Here is a 23903-nt window from a genome sequence, read left to right as displayed (position 1 = left end):
TCAGGATGTGGCCTTCCCTTTTCACTCTTCTTATTGCTTAACTCAGAGTAATTTTCATAAGTGTTGTCTGTTTCCCTGGTATATGGCAGTTGGTATTGGTTCTTGCCTGGGTGTTGGTGTTTTATAGAGTGTGATTTTAGATTGGCTATATGGTAGCAGTTGCTCACTCTTGTGTAATGTAGGGAGACAAAGAGTCCTCCAAAAGCAGAAGGGGGGCATATAACAGCAAAACAACACCAGTGGGGGGAAATGAGAGAGAGAGAAAAAAGACTAAAAAGCAGCACCAACAAAAACAAGACTGAATACTGCAGTCTGTAATCACAGAAAAGGGAGAGGAGGGAGAGAAGAAAAAGAAGGAAAAAAATAAAAATAAAACTTAATATGAGTATGACTTTAATGTCCTCTCTTCAAGTTCCTGCCTTCAAAGCTGCCTGCGAGATTCCAAATTGCCAATGTTGGTTGTTATGCTATACCTCAGGCTCCAATCCAATCTTTGGCCTGTTTTGCCTTTAAACTGTCTTTCCCTCCCTTCAACCCTCTCCTTCTCTTTCCCGTGATAAAAAACAGAACAAAAAAGAAACAGATAATAAAAGTTCAGGGCCTCCACTTGGGCTGAGTATCTGTGCGCATGAGTGGCAGAAGAACCCATCAGTGGTGAGGGTGGGGGGTGGCCACTCAGCTCAGGCTCTCCCTCTATTCACCAGAATGGAGGTGGGTAAACAGTGAGCGTGCTAATTACCGGATACCAAAGAAAAAAAGAAAATCAGAACAAAACAAAACTGACAAGTATATTGTCCACCTTTGTCCCAAGGTTCTCATGGCATTTTTCCATGGTGTTTCTGCTCCCCCTGTTTCATCTTGCCGCTTGGTCTCACCCAGGATGTTGGTTCGGACCTTTGAGACCAGCCCAGCAGATTCAAAAGCATGCGATTTTTTATTTCAGCTCCAAATTCCGCAAGCTTCAAACCTTTAAAATATTCCTATCTCTGTGGTTTCAAGTTTTGGAGCTCTGCCCTGGATCTGCTTTGCCTGGTATTCTGTGTTATTGCTGATGGCGAACTTCACTGCACCTCCACCCTAGCCGCCACCAAGCCCCACCTGTCCCCAGTCGCATTTTGAGTGTCTTCCAACCTGAGGGGTTCATTTTCCAGCACTATACCTGACAATGTTTCTCTGCTATTCATAAGGTTTTCAGTGACTAAAGATTTGGAAGTAGTTCATCATCTTTCTTCCTAGTCTGTCTTTGTCTGGAATCTCATCTGAAACCTGTCCACCATGGGTGACCCTGCTGGTCATTTAAAATACTGGTGGCATAGCTCTCAGAATCACAGTAACTCAAGCCACCACAGCACGACAGACAGATAAGTGGTGGCCATATCAAGACTACAACTTTGGAATCCCCCAAAACAGACATTAGGAACTTTTCCTTTAACAATTTAATATTTGTGCATTAATTTGAATATGTATTATAAATGATCACTTTTTATTATTGTTAGGTGCTATTGAGATGGTTCTGACTCATAGCGACCCTATGCACAACAGAACAAAACATTACCCAATCCTTCACTATCACCAAATTGTTGTTACACTTGAGCCCATTGTTGCTACCACCTTGCCAATTCATCTCTTTGGGGGTCTTCCACTTTTTCACTGACCATCCACTTTTATAAGCATAATGTGCTTCTCCAAGGACTGGTTGCACCTGATAATATGCTCACAGTATGAGAGACAGTCTGACCATCTTGGCTTCTAAGAAGCATTCTGCTTGTACCTTTTCCAACACAGATTTGTTTGTTCTTGTGGCAGTCCATGGTACTTTTGACATTCTTCTCTAATACCAGAACTCAAGTGCACAAATTCTTCTAAGATATTCCTTTTTCATTTTCTAACTTTCATATGTATATGAGGCTATTGAAAATATCATGACTTGGATTGGGCACACCTTAGTTCTCAAACTGGTGTCTTTGCTCTTGAACACTTTAATGAGATTTTGTCCAGCAGATTTGCCTAATGCTATATGTCTTTTTATTTCTTGACTGCTGTTTTCATGAGTGTTGATAGTCGATCTAAGCAAAATAAAGTCTTTGGCAATGGTACAACTTATAATGAAGATAAATTTATTAAGTAAAAATTGGGAGATGATAGAAATTTGTTCTTAGCTGGTCCTTTCTTCTCCACTTCTTCATGATCCACACATCTCTACTTAAATACTTCTCAGAACAAGGAATTCACTACCTAACAAGGTAGTCATGACCCACTCTAGATCCAGAAGTCAGCATGACAAGGTAGAATCTGATTCACTCTAGTCCAATGGTTTAGCTCAACAAACATGCACTAACCACTTATGATGTGCTTCATACTAGATTAAGTGCTGGGGATATGAAACTGAAGAAGACAGAGCTCTATACCTTTGCCCAAGTGCCTTGCCTTTGTGAGTCTTCCAGTTCTTCATACTGTGTTGGCTTGAGTGTTGCTATGATGTTAGAAACTATGCAATTGTTATTTCCAGTACCATGTCACCATGGTTGGCAGGTTTCAGTGGAACTTCCAGACTAAGACAAACTAGGAAGAAAGGCCTGTTTTTGAAAAATCAGTCAATACAAACTATATTTCCCAATATAGTGTTACAATATGAAGGCACTCAAAATCTCCAGTGGCCACAAAATCTCCAGTGGCCACAACAATAGACTGGAGCATACCAATGATCATGAAGATAGTGAGAACTGGTCAATATTTTATTCTGTTTTACGTCACAACAGAGGTGAAATACCCAATGAGCAAGGTAAGCACTCACTAGCTTTTGACTGCTTACTAATCTGTAGTGAACAGTTTCACATGGATTTTACCATAAGTGGTGAAAAACCTGTAAAAGCATTGTTTTTGTTGTTGTTGATTGCTCTAATGAGAGCATATGTCCTTGGTGTTACAGTTTACTTTATAGACCTATCATTTGACTAAAAGTTAAGACACAGGGGAGAGTTCAGGTCTATACTGAAGGGTGTCTAAGGTTTGTAGTTTTGGGTGTTCCACCAGTCTCTATCAGAAAAGGAAGTCTGGCTTTTTCATGATTTTGTGTTTTGTTCCACATTTCCTTCTTTATTCAGGGCATCATTGTGATTCTTTTCAAAGTGGTCAGAAGTGGTAACTTGTCATCATCTAGTTCTAGTATCAGGTTCCTGGAGCCTGGGGTTCACATGGTCCCACTATAACATTCTAAGCTGATCTCTCTGCCTTGAATTTAACTGGTCCAGTAGATACCCTCAGAAGCCATTGTTTTGATTGGACATCTTTAAAAGGTACCCTAACAATACTATGGTGTCCTGGTGTGGCTCTGTAGGATAATCACTCAACTGCAAGGTCGGCTTGAACTGCAAGGTCGAAGGTTCAAATTCACCAGTGGCTCCTGGAAACCCTATACAGGGTTGCTATGAGTCAGAACTGACTCAATGACACTTAACAACAACAATGATACGATAAGCACTGGACTACAAACCACAAGGTCTGTAGTTCAAGCTCACTAGCCACTCTGTGGGAGAAAGATAAGGCTTTCTGCTCCTGCAAAGATTTAAAAAGCCTTAGAAACCCTATACAGGCTAACTATGAGTTGGAACCAACTTGACGGTACTTAACAACAACAACGAGACTAGGACAAGTGTATTACTGAGAGAACTTGTCTGCACTTGCTGATAGTTTTCTTTTTTGATTGGGGTTTTTAAATGGCTTCATCAATTTCTTATTTTGCTTTGGGTCTGTTCACATTTTCTGTTTCAATCTATTAGTTTAGGTAGGTAGTGTGTTTTTAGAAATTTGTCCATCTCTTCTGGGTTTTCAAATTTGTTGTAGTATAGTTCTTCATTGCTGTTGTTAAGTGCTGTCAAGTTTGTTCTGACTCATAGTGACCCTGCATTGGGTTTCTGAGAAGCAACTGGTGTGTTTGAAATGCCTGTCTTGATATTCAAACAGACCTTGCAGTCCAGTACTTATCCTACAGCAACACACCAGAATAGTTCTTCATAGTATTCTGTTATTATCCTTTGATTTCAGCTGGTTCTGTTGTGATGTTGCCCATTTCATTTCTTATGCATATTTTTTTGCATCATATCCTTCTTTTCTTTGTTAAATTTGCCAGTATTTTGTCAATTTTATTCTTTCAAAGAATCAACTTCTAGTCTTACAGAGTCTTTCTATTGTTTTTTCTGCTTCACTTATTTCTGCATTGATCTTTATTATTTCTTTTCTTCTAGTGATTATAGACTTATTTTGCTGTTCTTTTTTAAAATTCTAAACACCTTTTGTCTGTGACAAATTTGTACATGTATGTACTGGAACTCTAGTAACAATAACTTTTTACTTGCCCTTGTGTTTGCATGAGGGGCTTCAAAAAGTTCATGGAAAAATGCCATTATCTTTTAAGTTCATTTTTCCATGAACTTTCTGAAGCTTCCTCTAATTATGCAACATTGAAGTTTTAAAATTTGATGTAAATATTTTCCTTCAAATGTTTTGGCTTTGCTTGTACACATAGGAAAACTTGCTTACATGTACCTTCTTCCTTTCCTTTGTTCTTTCATTCAGAAAATATTTATTCAAGAGCTGTTGTTCTAGATATTATCACAGTGTTAGAGATAACAAGATTGGCAAGGGACTTTCTTTCATGAACCTTAGGTACTAATGCAGTGAGTCAAACATTGCATAAGCAAATGCATATATAAGTAACATAACTTCAATAGGTCTAAATGTTATATAGAAAAGAAAACAGGATAATATGCTAGAGAATGGTGACTATGAAAGAAGGATTTAACTTAGACAAAGTAAAGAGGAAAGATCTCTCTAACAAGATGACATTTTTGCTAAAACCTAAATCACAAAATCAGTTAAGCCAAACAGGATCAGACTAATGATTCTAGGTAGAGGGAATTACTTACGTACATATTAGTTGCCACTGAGTTGACTCCTACTTATGGAAATCCCATGTGTGTCAGAGTAGACCTATGATTCGTAGGATTTCCAATGGCTGATTTTTCTAAAGCAGATTGCCAGTCCTTTCTTTGGAGACACCTGTCAGTGAACTAAAACTTCCAATATTGTTTTAGAGTTGAGAATAAGATGTACAAAGGCTTTGCTTATGGTAAAAGGGAGCTTGAAGTACTCGAGGACAGCAAGGAAGTAAGTGGAGAGTGGTGGGCATAAGAAAGGGGTAGGAGATGGAGTCAGAAAGGTAATTGGGCAGCTGAATCATAGAGGACTTTTATAGACCATTGTAAGAATTTTGTCTTTTACTCTGAGCAAGATGGGAGTCACTGGAGGATTTTGAGTAGGGGAGAGACATATCTCACTTAGGCGTTAATGCCTATTGTAGAGCTGAGATTGTAGAGATACAAGATTAGACACCTGTTTGTAGACTATTATACCAGGCCAAATAGGTTAGTCAAGAGATAGTGGTTTGGATTAGTATTGTAATGGTGGAATTGTGAGAAGTGACAGATATGTTATAATTCAAAGGTTCTATTGATGGATAAGATGTGCAGGGCAAAGAAAAAAGTAAAGATGCAAAGATTAGAGGATAACCAGATTTGGGAAGGAAAATCAAAACTCTTGCTTTGAAATATTAAGTTTGAAGTAGATGTTTATAGAAATCTGGGTGAATATATCAAGATAGAAATTGAACATATGTGTTTTGAGTTCATGGGGGAGGTGAATGTTGGATAGCAAAAAGTGAGAGCAATTGGCATATAGATGATTTTGAATCCCTGGAACTGAACACTTAAAGAGAGAGTTTAAAAACAAACAAACAAAAAATCAAAAAGGACCCAGAACCAAAACCTGAGCAACTCAAACATTTAAAGACGAAATAAAAGAGATTTTCAGCAAAGGGACAAGATAATGAAAACCCAAGACAATATTTTATCATGGAAGCCTGGAGAAGAAAGTCTTCCCAGTAGGAGTGAAGTCTCACTAAATGTTAAAAGTCAAATTCTTTAAAATGGCCGAAAAGACCTTATTTCGTCTGCACCCCTCTATCCCCTCCCTGTAACTTCTTTGACCTCATCTCCTACTACTCTCCCAATAACTCAATCTGCACCAGTTGCTATGGCTTCCTTGCTGATTATTATTATTTTATTAATCTTTGTCATACTCCAATCTCAAGGTCTTTGTTTTACTCCACATATATTCATATTATTCACTTACTCTTTGCTCTTCACTAAAAATAATGTTTTGGTTATAGAAGCATGCCCCATCCATTAACGTGGACATATGAATTGTCTTGTAAACATGGTTGTTGTTAGGTGCCATCGAGTCAGTTCTGACTCATAGTGACCCCATACACAACAGAATGAAATACTACCTGGTCCTGTGCCATCCTCACAATTGTTGTTACGCTTGAGCCCATTGCTGCTGCCACTGTGTCAATCTATCTTGTTGATCATGTTTCTCTTTTTTGCTGACCCTCCACTTTACCAAGCATAATGTCCTTCTCCAGGAACTTATCCTTTCTGACAACAAGTCTGAAGTATGAGAGACGAAGTCTGGACATTCTGGCTTCTAAAGCGTATTCTTGCTGTACTTCTTCCAGCACAGATTTGGAACTATAAACACGGTTACTAAGTTGAAATTTGCATCCCAATCCCAGGGTTCCTCTCGCTAGGTTGTTGTTGTTGTTAAGTGCCATTGAGTCGGTTGTTGTTGTTGTTGTTATGTGCCATCGAGTCGTTAGTAGTATATATTTTTATTGTAGGTATTTACTCATCTCTTAAGCTTATACTTGCATCTTTAGCCACTTTGTCAGCCTGGATGCCACTTTCTGTAGCAGACACCATTTCACAAAGAAGAAGAATATTTTGACAAATCTTTTTGATGCAGCTGTTTTGCAAAACAATGATGTTAGAATATCAAATAACTGCTTTGGGATATTGCTATATGTGAGGCTCTCCTTCCTTAATCCTCATTCTACCTTGAACTTCTCTTGCAGAGAATAGACCAGTTTTTCTTTGATCTTTAAAAAAAAAAAAAGCAAAGGCTGTGGTGATTGGATCCATATGGGAAGCTGGGGTGGTTGGTGGTTTTGAACAACTCTTCTGTTAGGTTCACAGTGAAAAATGTTGCATAGAATTCTTTCTGTCAGTAGTGACCTGATAAGGCCACTACTTGACTCCTCTGCCTCTTTACTTTTATGGTGTCTTCGTATTTATCTTACTGAAATTAGAAAATTCCTTGTGGCTTGCTTACTTTTAGTTTCTAAGCTGATGTTATTTTTGCTCAACTAATCTTAGGATTCATTCAAAATCTTCTGCATTAGGCAAATGTGCTACACAAGACCTCTTTAAAATGTTGAAGAACAAAGATGTCAGTTTGAGGACCAAGGTATGACTGACCCAAGCTATAATATTTTCAGTAGCCTCATATGCATGTGAAAGTTAGACCATAAATAAGACTATAGAAGAATTAGTGCATTTGAGTTATGGTGTTGTAGAAGACTATTTAAATGTACCATGGACTGCCGAAGAACAAACAAATCTATGTTGGGAAATAGATAGCCAGAATGCTCCTTAGAAGCCAGGATGGTGTGACTTCAATGCTCATATTTCAGATATATTATCAGGAGAGATCAGTCCCTGGAAACTGATATGCTGCTTTGTAAAGTGGAGGGTCAGCAAAAAAGAGAAAGACCATCAACAAGATGGATTGGCACAGTGGCAGCAGCAATGGCCTCAAGTGTAACAACATCCTTGTAAGATCACTATTATTCCTATTTTACATTGTGAGGATGGTGCAGGACTGGGAAATGTGTCATTCTTTTGTGCATGGGGTCAGTCTGAGTTGGAACTGACTCAGTGGCATCTAACAACAATAAAACAGTATAGTACATTATCTTCTGCATTTAATTTAGAATTATAAATCTAAGTTTGTGATGTTATGCAAGGCTTGACATTCCCATTAGGGTTTATTGCACACGGAAAATACTTAGTGTTACTGGGAGAGGCAATCCTCATGGTCTGTGCATGCTCTTGTTGGGTATGTCAAGAATGCAAGGCCCTGACCTCTTTGCCTGAGACATTTCTCAGAGTTGTGTTTGCTGTGAGCAACCTTGAGTCTTTCCCTGGATACATAGCAAGCATGCTTCTACTTTAAGCAGTGAATCTCCAAAACTCAACATTTGTCTTCTGTAAGGCAACCCACTCCAAGTGCAGGCATCTGTCATTTGCCTTGTGTTACCCCATGGGATTTGAGAGTCATGAGGAACCAACACAAACTAGCATGACATTCTTGTAACTGCTTTTGCCATGAATAGCAATGTTCTTTTTCTAGTGTATTTTTTACAGCTTTTGTGGAACAGGTTAACTTACTACTTTGTAAGTACAGTAAAAATCTCATACTTTGCACAGAACATAGTAGATATTTCCATGTATTATCCCTAAATCAATTATAATAGAACAATGTGCCCCCCTAGGTTCATTATTACCTATTTGTGTGAACCTTATACTATTAATAGTGTTCTACTTAATATTCTTCTTTAAATGGAGTTACTTATTTAATTTGAATGCTCCTTTTGAAAAGGACTTTATAACACCACCCTAAATATAAACTAGAATGTTGGTGTGGTGCTGTAGGATAAACACTGGACTGCTAACCACAATGTCGGTAGTTCAAACCCACCCGCCACTTTTCAGAAACACTATACATGGTTGCTATGACTTGGACATAACTCGATGACACTTAACAACAAATTTAAACTACCATAATTTCTTTAAACAGAGTATTCATTAATACGCATTCAAATAAGTAGATGCCTTTTAAATTTTTAAATATTTTTGTGCTATCTAAAAATCATCTCCCATACCACCAGTTAATCCCAAGGTACCAAATTACCTAAGAGAGTAGTTATGGCTGGGAGTAGTTATTAGTTATCACAACTAATGTTTCTTGTTAGTGGATTTTGAGGCAACTTTGTCCATGTAAGTTTCCATCAATTCCCCTTGGGAAGGAAAAAGGAGAGAGAAAGTCTAGTTCTCTGGCATATAATGGGTCAGGTTTTTTTCTTCAAGTATATATGTCCAGGATTATCTGGGAACTCAGCCCACTTTTCAACCCATATATTCAGTTCTGAGTATGTTGAGCTTTATTAGTTGAGAATTCCAGCATATCTGCAGTGGTAGGGTTCCAGAGGACGAAAGACTTAGCAAAAGAGGCAGGGATACTCAAAATTGTCAAATGGATAGGAACTGGGTAAGCACATCAGAAGAGGAGCCACCTAATGGCTGCTTGGATTTTACCTTAAGCCCAGCTGAGTACTACTTCCATCCTCCCAATTTGCTGAAAGAAATCTCTAGAAACTAAATTAAGGCAGGTGAGGAAAAAAGCTCCCACCTTAGCCCTAAGTCATGGTACTGGTGTGGCACCCTAAGATAATCACTGGACTGACTGCTAACTGCAAGGTTAGTGGTTCAAGCACACCAGTTGCTCAATAGAAACCCTATACCCAGTAGCTATAAGTCAGAACAGACGTGAGAGCATGTAACAACAACAAGAATCCCTAGTGGCACAGTGGATTAAGCATTGGACTGCTAACTGCAAGGTAACACTTCAAATCCACTAGCCAATCCAAGGGAGAATGATGAGGCTGTTTGCTTCCATAAAAATTCAGTCTCAGAAACCTTAAAGCACAGATCAACTCTGATCAATGAGTTGGAATCAACTAGATGGCAGTGGGTTTTTTGTTTTTTTTTAAGCCTTAAATCAAACATAATTCACAGTCATGACCTCATCTGGTCCCTCACAACATCCCTATAAGATCATTATTATTCTTATTTTACATTTGAGAAAAGATGTAACATTTATTCTTACAGCTAAATTGTGATAAATTGGGGTTCGCATTTGTATCTAAAATTCTAGCAGCAAATGCTAAGTGTCCCTGATGTCTTTATAAATAAATTGTTAGTACTGCTGGTTGCTTGTTTTTGATAAAAATTTTATTACTTTTTTTTTTTTAACAACAATAATGTGTGTACATTCTGGGAACAAAGAAAATACACAAAGGTAAAAAGCAAACAAAAACATATCCATTTTTCCACCACCACCAGACTAATTTTTGTTCTTTCAGCCTTCAGATGATTTTATGTGCATATATATGATATACAAACAAAATCTTCCCTTTCAAAAATACAATAGTCACATATTACTTAGTGGCCTTCCCCCCCCCAATTCCATCTGGAGCCTCTTTTTGCACAAATGAGTGATGCTCCCCTACTAAAAGACAGAGACTGGTAGATTGGTTCAAAATACAATAAACAATAAGATGCAGATAAGATGTTTCTAAAACCACCAACAGCAACAAGTTAAAAGATAGGAGGATGGGCAAAGGTCTATCAGGAAAACGTAAATCAACAGAAAGCTACATGACAGTGTTAATAGCAATAAAAATCAAGGCAAATTACATTACATAAGGGTAAGGATGGTTTCTATTAACCTTCCAACGCATCACTATAAGTTTGTTTCTTACTCTCCTTATCTCGTCCATTTCATCCACATCTCTAAGCATATCTTCTTTGCTTAAATGCCTGTTGTGTATGTCTTCTTTAAATTCTTGGAGAGATTGAATCAGCCTTTCTCTGAAAGTTCCTTCTGTTTTTTCCTCCTTTTCTAGTTCTTCCTTCTCCTCTGGCGTTTCCTCAGGCTTTTGCTCTTCCTCAAGTTTTGTTTCACTCTCATTCTCTGGTTTTCCTTCATTTTTTTGACAGGGTTTCATCGTGTGTCTTTCTGCCTCCCCCCCCTTTTTTTCAATTTTAAATTTCTGCTTATTCCTTTTGGAATACAATTGCTCCTAGAAGGCAAGAAAAGACAGGAAGTCAAAGGTTTGGTGAATTGGATCTGTGTTCTAAAGAGGCCTCAAAATGTGGCTTTTGGGATTCAGAGCTGTTATCAAACACCTATTACCTGAGAGGCTTAGCCAGCAATCAGGGCTTCTTTGATTCTGTCCTTTTCCACCTCCTCACCTCTCTGGGGAGTCTTAATGCTCTGGACCAAAAGGTCGGATTGAATCTTAAATTGCCGGTTCAAGCTCACCAGCCACTCCTTAGAAACCCCATACTGGGTTGCCATGAGTCAGGCTGACTCCATGGCACTAACAACAACTACAACAACACCTCTTTAGGGTCCCTCCCTCCAGGGCCCTCCCAGAACATAGTTGCCTGCGGGAGGAAGGGCTGTGGGGTCTGCAACTTCTGTTCCGCTCAGGATCACCTCCATCTCAGAGATCTTTAAGATGCTCTCCTCACTTACCTGTACTGATCCAGTTAGTTTTTTCCTCCTTTTCTAGCCGTGTGTTGTGCTAAGGAAAAACCAACCCAAAGACCTGCAGACAGGCTGGAAAAGGGCGGGGGAGAGTGGAAGGGGGGTGGGCAGCTAGAGCTTGGTGGGTCCACCCGCAAGGGGGTAGGGCACGCGTACCTTCCCTCATTCTGGGTCTCAGTTATGAAAAATTTTCCATCTCGGTTTCCCCCAATTCCCCCTCTTCTCCCCAGTGCGACTTCGCTTGCAATTCCCGTCAGAGAGTGGGAAAATCAGATTGTTTCCAAACTATCTTTAAGACTGAGGCGGGGCTTGGGAGGAGGGTGGGTGTTGGGAAAGCTGTCTGAGATGGCAGAAGATAATTATTTTTAAACTAGCACTGCTATCCTTGTCCTCCCGGGATCCTAGTCTCTTTCCCATGGGTCATCATTTTCCGCAGACCTGGAGGTGGGTGGTGGAAAGACAGACTTGACCTGGACTCTCTCAAGTCTTTGCCCTAGCCACCCCCCCCCCCCGCCCCCATAGAAATCCGCAGGCTGCACCCGTCTTGATACCAACCTGCACAATTCCGGAAAGTTGACTCCTTCTCCTTTCCTTGGCCTGAGGCCCCACCGTCTGCACAGCAAGAGGGAGCTGGTACCCAGATGGGAACAAGGGCCAGACAAGCAGGACTTCTGCACACGTCGACTCCCGGTCACGTGAGAGCTACGTCACCAGTGAGCAAGGGTCTCCAGTTTCCACTCCTACCAAAAACGCGGCAGAAGTCTGCCTGCCCCGTCCTCCCTATTCATATTCTCCTTTTATACATTTGGTCTTGTCAGTCTTTTCTGTTGTTTCCCTTTCCAGAAGGAAAAATTGCATTTGCCTTTCTTTTATTACTAGAGAGGGGGTGCTTTCTACCGGGAGCTACTGAACTTTTCTACTTCTTTAGAGCATTATCTCTTCCTGTCTTTTGCTCCCAGGTTAACCAACTACTCCATCCACCGTCCCTCCCCCAACCTCCATTTCATCTGCATTCTGCTCGGCAGGTATTGTGGGACTAGGTGGACTTGGTGTGAAAAAGAGAAAGAGACAAGGATTTGGGAATGCAAGTTTTACTTTATTCTTAATACTTTTATAATCTTTAAAACGGTGGTGGTGGTGTGCCTTGAAGTCAGTTCCAACTCATAACGACTCTGCATAGAGTTTCCCAGGCTGTAAATCTTTGCAGGAGCAGAAAACCTCATATTCTGTGGAACCGCTGTTAGTTTCAAATTGCTGACCTTGAGATTAGCAGCCCGACTAGTAACCACTCCTTTTTTAAGCAGTAACATCTTTTAATAGAAAAGACTTTGGTTAAGTGAGTTAATACATGTGCAATGCTCAGAAAAGTGCCTGACATGTAAGTGCTTTAAAGGTATGAGTTATTATTGTAAGAATTATTAGTAATTGATTTGACTCAAAGAACTCAAAATATAAAAAGTTTTATTCAGTTCCAGAGCCCTAGTGGTGTTATCTTCCAGGAAACTGTGCTACCTGAAATACGATCAACTGTCAGCTACATATTGTGAGCTCATTTGGAAAAATAGAATAGTAATATCCAATTCAGAGAATTGTATGTTAGAAAATCTAAATTGTTGTTGTTAAGTGCTGTCGAGTCTAAATGGTGGTGGTGGCGATAGTGTGCCGTGGAGTTGGTTCCGACTCACAGCGACCCTGTATAGGGTTTCCGGAGCTGTAAAATCTTTACCTGGACGGAAAGCCTCATCTTTCTCTTGTGGAACAGCTGGTAGTTTCGAACTGCTTACCTTGAGGTTAGCAGCCCGATTTGTAACTACTACACTACCAGAGCAGTATAAAACACTCAGCACATAAAATGTCTTCAATCAATACTGGTTACCTTTCAATATCAACACAGTCTTTGGTGAAAACCACAAATTTGACATAAAAATTGCTTATCTCTCAGTGCTAATAGTTGAAAAATTCTGAGAGGCGACATAAACATGTGCTTTTTATTTTGCATATGTTTCAGTACCCAATCTGTGAAGAAGACAAAAGAGTTCAGTGGATTATTATATCTTCTTGTGCAAACCATGTGTATTTGAACACCAGAAAACACAAGTCATAAATATTTGGGTCTGCTGTGCAGAGACAGAAGATGTATCAGTGCCAGACCTAAAACTGACTCTGTCACTCTTCCAGTACTCACTTTACCTCTAAAAGAGGAGAGCAAGACTAGCATTCATAGCAAGCATGATTAATAAAACACTTTTAATATATTGCCCCTTGCAAGATGGAAACATCTTGAACGTCAGCTGCTTTCTTCCAGCTTGATGGAAATGATTCCAGAAATTCTTAGTGTTCTGAAAAGGGAGAGGTGCTATGTTGCCATTATCTCATTTTATACTCACAACAACCCTAAAAAAGAAATAGGTTCATTTCCATCTTACATTTGAAGAAACTAAAAAGTTTTAGCAGCATACCCAAAGATATTACTTCCTTATGCCTAAGGTGAAAAAGCTTCTCCCTGAGACTTTCCTTTTGCCTCTGGTCCTCTGGATGCTCTGTTTCCCACGTAGTGAAGGGTCCATGAGGCAAAAAACAAGTGTGCCTACCTGGAGCCTTCAATTCTCTCTTTTTAGACCACACTCTAGATACCTTTCCTTTAGAATATCCTGCACAAAAGACCTGGAACTCAAATCCAAAACCTGAACGTGCCTCTTTGTTAAATCTGTTTTCCTTATAATGGACTACATCCCTTGTGGGTATACGTCTAGACCAGGTGGGATTGTTTATGTATCTGGGAGAAAGAACCCCTATGGTATGAAGTCATTTGAAGAAAGGGTTAAACAGAAACTCAGAAAAGGCAATGGTCAGGCCTGACCAAAATAGAGAAGCCTCAAGGATGAAAACGACCTTGACTTCGGCCTCAAAGGATGTTGTTGTTATTAAGTGCTGTCGGGTCGGTTCTGACCCATAACGACCCTGAACAGGGTTTCCAAGGCTATAAATCTTTAAGGGAGCAGAAATCCTCATCTTTCTCCCACGGAGCAGTTGGTAGTTTCGAAGTGCTGACCTTGCAGTTCACTACGCTGATGGCAGGAGACAAAGGAGACCAGTCTAACTGACCCCATGCTCTGAACTCCCCCTAGATCCATGTCATGAAATCTGAATTGGTCATCCTTGCTAAACAACTTGTGCATTTAAATTATGTGCCCTCTCTGAGCCCATAAATCCATTTCATAAACATGTGCTTTTTATTTTGCATATGTTTCAGTACCCATTCTGTGAAGAAGACAAAAGAGTTCAGTGGATTATTATATCTTCTTGTGCAAACCATGTATCAGTGCCAGACCTAAAACTGACTCTGTCACTCTTCCAGTACTCACTTTACCTCTAAAAGAGGAGAGCAAGACAAGCTTTCATAGCAAGCATGGTTAATAAAACACTGGTAGCGTAGTGGTTAAGAGTTGGGCTGCCAACCTCAAGGTCAGCAGTTCCGCGGGAGAAAGATGAGGCGTTCTGCTCCCGTAAAGACTGGGTTGATATTGAAAGGTAACCAGTATTGATTGAAGACATTTTATGTGCTGGAGTCCATGAGAATTCAAACTTCTATTCTCAATTTCCCTCCTTTTGATAGAGTTTCTTTAATATGGAATCTTTGATCAAAATGTTAAGCAATGGAAACTGGGAACCATCTAGTTCTGGTCTCATGGTAAAGGAGGCAATTGTCCACACATTCCATATACTCCTCTTATTCCTGACTCTCTTTCTCTTTTATGTCAAATGAATGCTATGTTGAACATCAATTAATAAATACTATGTTGAAATCATTTTCTACTTCTGCATTGTGGTACATACCATTAAGTACAGTTTGAATAGCTTTAACAGAATTTTAAGTTTGCCTTCTTTGTCCTCTAGCACAATTATCCTGGAGAATCCTAGAGTTGTGAAAATATCTGCACATGAATGTGCTGTTGCCTAGAACAATTCTCTTACCTGTCCCTTCATTGCTGCTTGTCACTTGTAATTTCTTTATATATATTCAGGTCCAAGTCAAAGGACTAATGCTAAGAATTCAGGTCTATGAATTTTATTGTAGTAAATTTATAGCCTTGGAAACCCTGTGCAGGGTTACTATGAGTCAGAGCTGACTCCACGGTACTTAACAACAATTACTCTATAGCAATACCCTTTGACTTATCTTTACTGTTGTTGTTAAGTTCAATGGGGTCAGTTCCAACTCATAGCACCCTGTATAGGATTTCCAAGGGTTTTTCATCTTTGTGGAAGCAGAAAGTTTAATCTTTCTCCCACGTAGTGCTTGATGGGCTTGAACCATGGACCTTGTGATTCGAAGTCCATTGCTAATTATATGGATTCATTGTATAATTAATACTATTCAGAAACTTGCAGAAGAAATAACATATTTGACGCAATGACACAACACTATTTTTATTGATACCTCAATATATACATTAACATTTATGGTGGTAGTGATGGTGTGCCGTGGAGTCGGTTTTGACTCAGAGCGACCCTGCTTAGGGTTTCTGAGGCTATAAATCTTTATGGGAGCAGAAAGCCTCATCTGCTGGTAGTTTTGAACTGCTGACCTTGGTTTAGGAGCCCAACTCAGAACCACTAAACTACCAGAGCTCCTTATTTATACTAAGTGAAAAAATATATAATAGGTAAAATAAAGACAGATTACAAACCACAACATACATGTTGTTAGGTGCTCTGTTGAGACTCATAGTGACCCTATGCACAACAGAACAAAACACTGCTGAGTCCTGTGCTATCCTCACTATTTTTGTTACAGTGGAGCTGATTGCTGCTGCCTCTGTGCCAATCCATCTCATTGGGGTCTTCCTCTTTTTCTATGAGCCTTTACTTTATCAAACATAATGTCCTTCTCCAGGGACTGCTCCCTTCTGATAATGTGTCCTAAGTATGAGAGACAAAGCCTTGCTCCTGGTTTCTAAGGAGCATTCTGGCTGTACTTCTTCCAATAAAAATGTATTTGTTCTTCTAGCAGCCCATGGTATTTTTAATATCCTTCTCCAACACCATAACTCAAATGCATCAATTCTTCTACCGTCTTCCATATTCACTGTCCAATTTCACATGCATATGAAGCTATTGAAAATACTATGGATTGGGTCAGGCACTCCTTAGTCCTCAAACTGTTATCTGTGCTCTTGAACACTTTAAAGAAGTCTTGTACAGCAGATTTGCCTAGTGCAATACGTCATTTGATTTCTTGTCTGCTGCTTTCGTGAGTGTTAATAGTATATCCAAGTAAAATGAGAGAGGAAGTCTGCCCATCCTGGCTTCTAAGGAGCATTCTAACTGTACATCTTCCAAAACAGATTTGTTTGTTTTCCTGGCAGTCTTTTCAATATTCTTCTCCAATACCATAATGCAAATGCATCAATTTTTCTATGGTATTCCTTATTCATTGTCCAAACTTTCACATGCATATGAGTGGATGAAAATACCATGGCTTGGGTCAGACATACAAACTGGTATATTTGTTCTTTAAAAAAAAAAAAAAAATTATTGTGAATTCTGTGATAGTTTACATGGGAGAACATTAGTTTTACATTCATCCTGTCTCATTGTTATGGTTACAATCCCCTCCATGCATTATCAATCAACCAAAGGGTATACTACAAGCCTGCCCCCTAGTTGTCAGCACACAGCCCCTCTCCCTCTCTGTGTCTAAAGTCCCCACTGCTCCACCTTTCCATGTCATCTTCTCTGCCTCCATCTCAGGCATCACTGCTTCTCTGGGTAGGGTCCCGCTCCCCACTTTTCTCCCTTGATGGTCCTAGGGACCTCCACTCCTAGACTGCAAAGTTAATCACTCCCCTCCTTGCTACAAAATGTCTACCTTTACATTTCCAACCCTCACAAGCAGTCCTGATAACAATTATTCACTATTATATCACAATAGATGAATGCACATTTCATTTCATCAGCCCCACCTAGACAGATTGTATACTACTCAGTGGAGATTCTACCTTCCTTCACACCCTCTGAATCTAGGTTTCCTCTTGAAAGCTTGTAAGCCAGTCACATCTTGCCTTTGTAGCCCCCCCATTTTGGGCAGCCAATGTTCAAGTTGCCTTCTCTTCTTATTAGCAGGATGCTTCACTTTCCACTCTAGTCCTCTGTGGCTATGTCACTGACTCTGGGCCCAAGAGTGCCCAGGTCTTGCCACACTGCTGGCCAACCAGGTCTCCACCTGGGTTCACAGAAGTCTATTGAACGTTCTAGGGCTTTGCTTGCAGCTTCATTGCTGTTTTTCCCTCATTTCCCCTTATTGGTAACGAGCGTGGTCACCAATCACAGCGTGTATTCCCATTGAGTCTTACTCTTGAAAGGGGGTTTACACTGAGGGGACCTGACCACTTGCCTTGCTGTCTCTTGGGCAAGCATCTTGCTTTTTCTTGTAGGAACAGTCGGTCTGCCTATGTTGTTTGTATTTTTCCTGTAGGTCTTTCTTTCAAGAAGTAACTTCTGTTCTTCTAGGTGCTCCAGGCTGGTCTGCTCATCCTTTCAAGTAGAAATTTCCCATCTCTGAAGATCTGGATGTAGTTCAGGCTTCCACTTATAGTCTTATGTAATGCAGAGGCTCCTCAGGAAGCCTCCTTCACTTGGCACGTTGTAGCCCCATTTTAGGTGTTCCACTCAGTTATAGGCAGAAGATGGCTTTCTATAGTGATGTTTCTGGCTGTTCCTTTCTCTCCCCCTCCAGTGTCTATTTTATAATATAATGCAAGGAAAACCAAGATTCAAAAGACAGCCAAGCATCTTGACATTATTACCACCTTTTCCCCATTCCAACCATGTCTCAATCTCTGTATCCCAGAGCCCTGTTGTTCCAAGGTTGTGCATATCATTATTTACCTCTGTCCCACTTAGCCCATGCAAACCTGCCTAATTGTTCTTCCATCTTGTATATTGTCCCCCTCCCAGCACCCAAACTATCCTGTGTCTATTCCCTCCTGCCCTGTGCTCCACCTTCCCCTCCCTCTCCTTACCTCCTTCCCTCCTCCCCCCAACACACACACACACACACACACACACACACACACACACACACATCTCAGCAACCAGCAAAGAATTCGCCTTCCTTTAGTATGGGTTCTTTTTCTTAGTCTTTTGCAGTCTTATGCAGTATTTCTCCTTTTGTGACTAATTTCACTCAACATAATGTCCTCAAGGTTCATCCATGTTAAGCGGTGGCTTGCATCTTCCTTGTTATTTTTCAAGGTAGCATAGTATTCCATTGTGTGTATGTAAAACAGTTTGTTTATCCATTCTTCAGTTGATGGGCACTTTGGCTGCCTCCATCTTTTTGCTATTGTAAATAGTGCTGCTATGAATATTGGTGTGCATATATCTTCTCATGTTGTGGCTCGTTTTTCTTGTGGGCAAATACGAAGTAGAGGAATTGCTGGATCATAAGGTATTTCTATTCGAAAATTTTTGAGGAAGCGCCATATTGCTTTCCAGAGAGGTTGGACCATTTTGCAGCTCCACCAGCAATGCAGGAGTGTCCCAGTTTCTCCACATCCCCACCAGCATTTATTGTCCTCTACTTTTTTTTATCTTTTCTATTATTGCTGTCGTGAGATGATATCTCATTGTTGTTTTGATTTGCATCTCTCTAATGGTTAGTGATCATGAACATTTCTTCATGTTTGTTGGCTGCCCAGATCTCTTCCTTGGTGAAGTGTCTGTTCATGTCCTGTGCCCACTTTTTAATTGTCTTTTTCTTGTAGAGGTGTTGTAGTTTCCTATATATTTTAGAAATGAGTCCCTTGTCTGATGTGTCATTGCAAAAGGTTTTTTCCCATTCTGTGGGTTCCCTTTTTACTCTTCTGGTGAAGTCTTTTGATGCACATAAGTTTTTAATTTTTAGTATGTCCCACTCATCTATTTTGTCTACTTTTGTTTGTGTGGTTTTCAAAATGTTTTGTAGTCTGTGTCTTTCCTGAATTAGTGCCCTCACATTTGTCCCTATTTTTTCATTGATGGCCTTCATAATTCTGGGATTCACATTTAGGTCTTTAATCCATGTTGAGCTGGGTTTTGTATAAGGTGTGAGGTGACGGGCATATCATTTTCCACTTCTGCCAGCACCATCTGTTGAATAGACTGTCACCTCCCCATGTGGTATATATTTAGGTATTTTGTCAAAAATCAGTTGACTGTATGTAGATGGATTAATTTCTGGATTCTCGATTCTGTTCCATTGACCTATGTATCTTTCGTTGTACCAGTACCAAGCTGTTCTGACCACTGTAGCCGTGTGTAAAATTTGAAGTCGGGTAATGAGAGGCCTCCAACCTTATTCTTCTTCTTAAGCAGTGCTTTGCTTATCCTGGGTCTCTTTCCTTTCCATATAAAGTTTGCAACTGTTTTTTCCATGTCTTTGAAGAATGTTTTGGAATCTGGAGAGGGATTGCATTCTGTGTGTAAATTGCTTTGGGCACTATTGACATTTTCACAATGCTAAGTCTTCCTTTCCAGGAGCATTGTACGTTCTTCCATTTTTGTATGTCTTTTGTAGTTTTTTTTTTTTTGTATAAGTCCTTTATTTCTCTGGTTACATTTATTCCTAGATATTTCATCCTTTGGGTGGCTATTGTAAATGGTATTGTTTTCCTAATGTCCTTTTCAATGCTGTCATTTTTGGTATGGTATTTTTGTTCTTGAACACTTTAAAAAGCAGATTTGTATTTGCAATAGTTCCTTTCATTTCTTGACTGCTGCCTCCATGAGTGTTGATTGTGGGTCCAAGCAAAATGAAGTATTTTACTACTTCAATCTTTACTCCATTTATCATGAGATCATTTATTCGTTCTGTTGTGAGGATTTTTGTTTTCTTTACATTGAGGCAAAATCCATAATGAAGGCTGTGCTCTTTTATCTTGATCAGTAAGTTTTTTAAAGTCCACTTTGCTTTCACCAAGTAAGGTTGTATCATCTGCATATCACAGATATAAGGTTGTTAATGAGTCTTCCTCCAATCTTGATGCCATGTTCTTCTTTATAGAATACTTTTTTTCTCAGATTATTTGCTCAGCATACAGGTTGAACAAGTGTGGTGAAAAGATACAACCCTGGCACCCACTATTCCTGATTTGAAACCATTCAGTATTCCCTTGTTCTGTTGTAATGACTGCCCCTTGGACTACGTACATGTTCCTCATGAGCACAATTAAGTGTTCTGAAATATCCATTCTTTGCAATTTTATCCATAGCTTGTCATTATCCACACATTTAAATTCCATTGCATAGTCAATAAAGCACAAGTAAACATCTTTATGGTATTGTCTGCTTTCAGCCAAGATCCATCTGATATCAGCAATAATACCCACGTCCTCTTCTGAATCTGTCTTGAATTTCTGGCAGTTCCATGTCGATGTACTTTTTTTCTTTTTTTGTCGATGTACTTTTACAAGCATTTTTTAATTATCTTCAGTAAGTGCCATCAAGTTGGTTCCGACTCATAGTAAACTTGTATAGGGTTTCCAAGGAGCAGCTGGTGAGTTTGAACCACTGATTTTATGGTTCAAACCAATCTTGAGGTCCAGTGCATTATCCCACAGCACCACACCAGGACTCCTCAGCATGCATAGGATACAATTTTTTAAAACAATGTATCTATGTATACATATATATACAACATATCTATGTATATGTGTATATATCCATATTATGTATTATGAAATGATATACACCAAAATAATAAAAGTGGGTCTCACTGCTGGTTGCTGAGTTTATAGGTGATTTATACAGTGAAAGCTTTGAGAGTCAGAACTCAAAACTTGTTTTCCAGGTCTCAAAAGTTGTCTGTCTTTGACAGAGTACCATGGTAACTTTTTGAGTGTTATCTAGGAGGAAATATTTGATTTGCCCTTCGCTGACAGGTTTGCACCTTACTCTGGTTTTGGCATTCATAAGTTTTCATGTACAGTCATTCTTAATATTTCTTTGTATACTCTCCTACACTTTATCAGTGGGCATGTGAAAGGTCTACTTAAAAACAAAGAAAAGGAAAAAGAAACTGCAAACAGTGTGATCTTGTTTTTCATATACATACTTCTCCATAGCTGAGGCAGTCTGAATTAGGACCTCCACAAGCTCTTTGAGGGGGTCTTTGCTATGGTTGAAGAGCCTCACATTTATTTTTCTTGTTCCATTAACTTGTGGGGAGAGATACATGTATGAGTTAGAATTAAATAGGCTCCCCTCCACATTCTCTATCCTTTCCTCCAAATCCAGTTTGAGATGGATGATTTAATCTGCCCTCATTACAAGCATAGTTGTTTTTGTTAATGCAGATATTTGCATAGTTACAGATTCTGTCAAATTTTAGGTGCTTTAGCTACTATATTGTAATAATTTGTGTTTGTGAACATAAATCAGTATTTTTTTTGAGAATGAAGAAGTATTTAAAGGAAAAGGAGAAAAAGAAAGGCTTCTGTTGTTACTAATAATGTAATCAATAATGCAATTCAATGTCAAAACACTTTACAAAACAAGTTTGTTGTTAATATTCATATAATCTAGAAACATTATATGAACAATTTATAACTATATTACATATTATTCTATTATTAATGTTGATAGTAGACATTACAGTACTAAGGATTCTGTATGGTCTGTTATGGGAAGTGGTCCATGGAAGCAAGGTGACACCATGAGTTACTGCATTGGGTGACACCAACCCTAGTAATGACACTGTTACAATACACTGCATTGTCAACTCAAACCTATACATCCATTTTGGACTTTTCTTCTTAATTTCCTACCCCGATTGGACATGTTAGTGTACTGGAATTGCATCTTAAACAACTAGATTCTAAAGTTATGTAAGATAAAGGTTTGTTCTAGTCAAATTTACCTTTGAAATATTTAGAATCTTACTTCATACCATAGCAAGATAAGTTGTAATGTAATTGCTGCTGTTGGTAGGTGCCATAGCAACCCTATGTATAACAGAACAAAATGCTGTCCAGTCCTGTGCCTTCCTTAAATATTACTATGTTTAAGCCCATTGTCACAGTCACTATGTCAATCCATGTCATTGAGACACTTTCTATTTTCCCTTTACCAAGCATGATGTCCTTCTCTAGGGATTGATCCCTCCTGAAAATATGGCCAAAATACATGAGACAAAGTCTTGCCAACCTTGCTTCTGTGAAGCATTCTGATTGCACTTATTCTAAGATGGATTTTTCCATTCTTCTGGCATTCCATGATATAGACAATATTTTTCACCAACACCATAATTTAAGTGTGTCTATTCTTCTGTCTTCCTTGTCCAGGTTTTGCATGTCTGGGAGGCAAATACCATGACCTGGGTCAGATGCACCTGTTAATATTTTTAAGAGGGCTTTTTCAGCAGATTTGCCTAATGCAATATGTCATTTGAATTCTTAACTGCTTCAATCATTTCTGTTTGTCATGATCTTGCTTATTTTACAGTTGGGAGGATTTTTTTTTTTCTGGCTTTTAGCAAGTAAAGTTTTTCCATCTGCATATTTCAGGTTGCTAATGAGTCTTCCACAAATCCAGACACTGTGTTCTTCTTCATAAAGTCCAGCTTCTCTGATTTGCTCAACATACAAATTGAGTAAGTATGGTAAAAGGATACGACCCAGCTCACACCTTCCTGGATTTAAATTATTCAGTGTCCCCTTGTTCCATTAGAATGAGTACCTCTTGGTTTATGTGCAGGTTTGACATGAGCAAACTATTAAGTGTTCTGGAATTCTCATTCTTTTCAATGTTATCCATAATTTGTTAGGATCCACACAGTTCAATGCCTTTGCATAGTCAACAAAACACAAATAAACATCGTTCTAGTATTTTTTTTTTTCAGACAAGATCCATATGACATTAGTGACAATATCTATGGTTCTAAATCCTCTTCTGAATCCAGCTTGAATTTTTGGCAGTTCCCTGTTGATGTACTGTTGTAATCATTTAAAAATTATTATACTTGAGATGCACCACGGCTTCGCTAGCGACGGCACCTCTAGCCCGGTTTGAGCTGCTCTAACCCTTCCCCCTGAAGACCGCCGCAGTAGGCCTGTGTGTGCTCCATGGGAACCATGTGTGACTGAAAGGCCATGACAAAAAATGCCGACATGTCAGACGACATGCAACAAGACTCAGTAGAGTGAGTTACGCAGGGGCTGGAGAAATACAAGATCGAGGACATAGCAGGCCACATCAAGAAGGAGTTTGACAAGAAGTACAATCCTGCCTCGCACTACATCGTGGGGAGAAACTTCGGTAGTTATGTGACACATGAGGCTAAGCACTTCATTTACTTCTACCTGGGCCAAGTGGCCATTCTTCTGTTCAAATCTGGTTAAAGCATAGACTGTACCCACACATCCAGTGATCCATCCAAAACCAGACTGCAGTCTCAATTCCAAATACCAGAGACTCTTCAGTCTTGCTAAGGGAACACCTCCATCTTTGACCTTTCATTGTGTTGTTTTGTACAGGGCCTTCTCTGTACTAGTTAGTTGTGTTTATAAACATATTAGCAAAATGGCTTACATTTGTATTTATTTTTTATTCCATATTTTTTTCCTGCCTCATTT

General features: G+C 39.3%; 1 protein-coding gene and 1 pseudogene across 1 annotated transcript; one reads left to right on the top strand and one right to left on the bottom strand.

Annotated features, from left to right (window-relative positions):
• Positions 1–10429: 10429 nt before the first annotated feature.
• Positions 10430–10744, bottom strand: LOC102840942 (WW domain-binding protein 5-like). The gene has a single exon (XM_006876537.1). It carries the CDS (start codon positions 10742–10744, stop codon positions 10430–10432), a length of 315 nt encoding a protein of 104 aa, XP_006876599.1.
• A 12658-nt stretch (positions 10745–23402) lies between these two features.
• On the top strand, positions 23403–23669 carry LOC102840566 (annotated as a pseudogene).
• The last annotated feature ends 234 nt before the right edge of the window (positions 23670–23903 follow it).

This window comes from Chrysochloris asiatica, unplaced genomic scaffold (genome assembly GCF_000296735.1).
Source record: "Chrysochloris asiatica unplaced genomic scaffold, ChrAsi1.0 scaffold00389, whole genome shotgun sequence".
NCBI classification, from domain to species: domain Eukaryota; kingdom Metazoa; phylum Chordata; class Mammalia; order Afrosoricida; family Chrysochloridae; genus Chrysochloris; species Chrysochloris asiatica.
The sequence above is the reverse complement of the archived record's forward strand: the minus strand, read 5'-3'. Positions and strand labels throughout refer to the sequence as shown.

Excerpts from the sequence above, each read along its gene's own strand:
- LOC102840942 (XM_006876537.1), bottom strand. The coding sequence starts at position 10,744 with ATGAAACCCTGTCAAAAAAATGAAGGAAAACCAGAGAATGAGAGTGAA.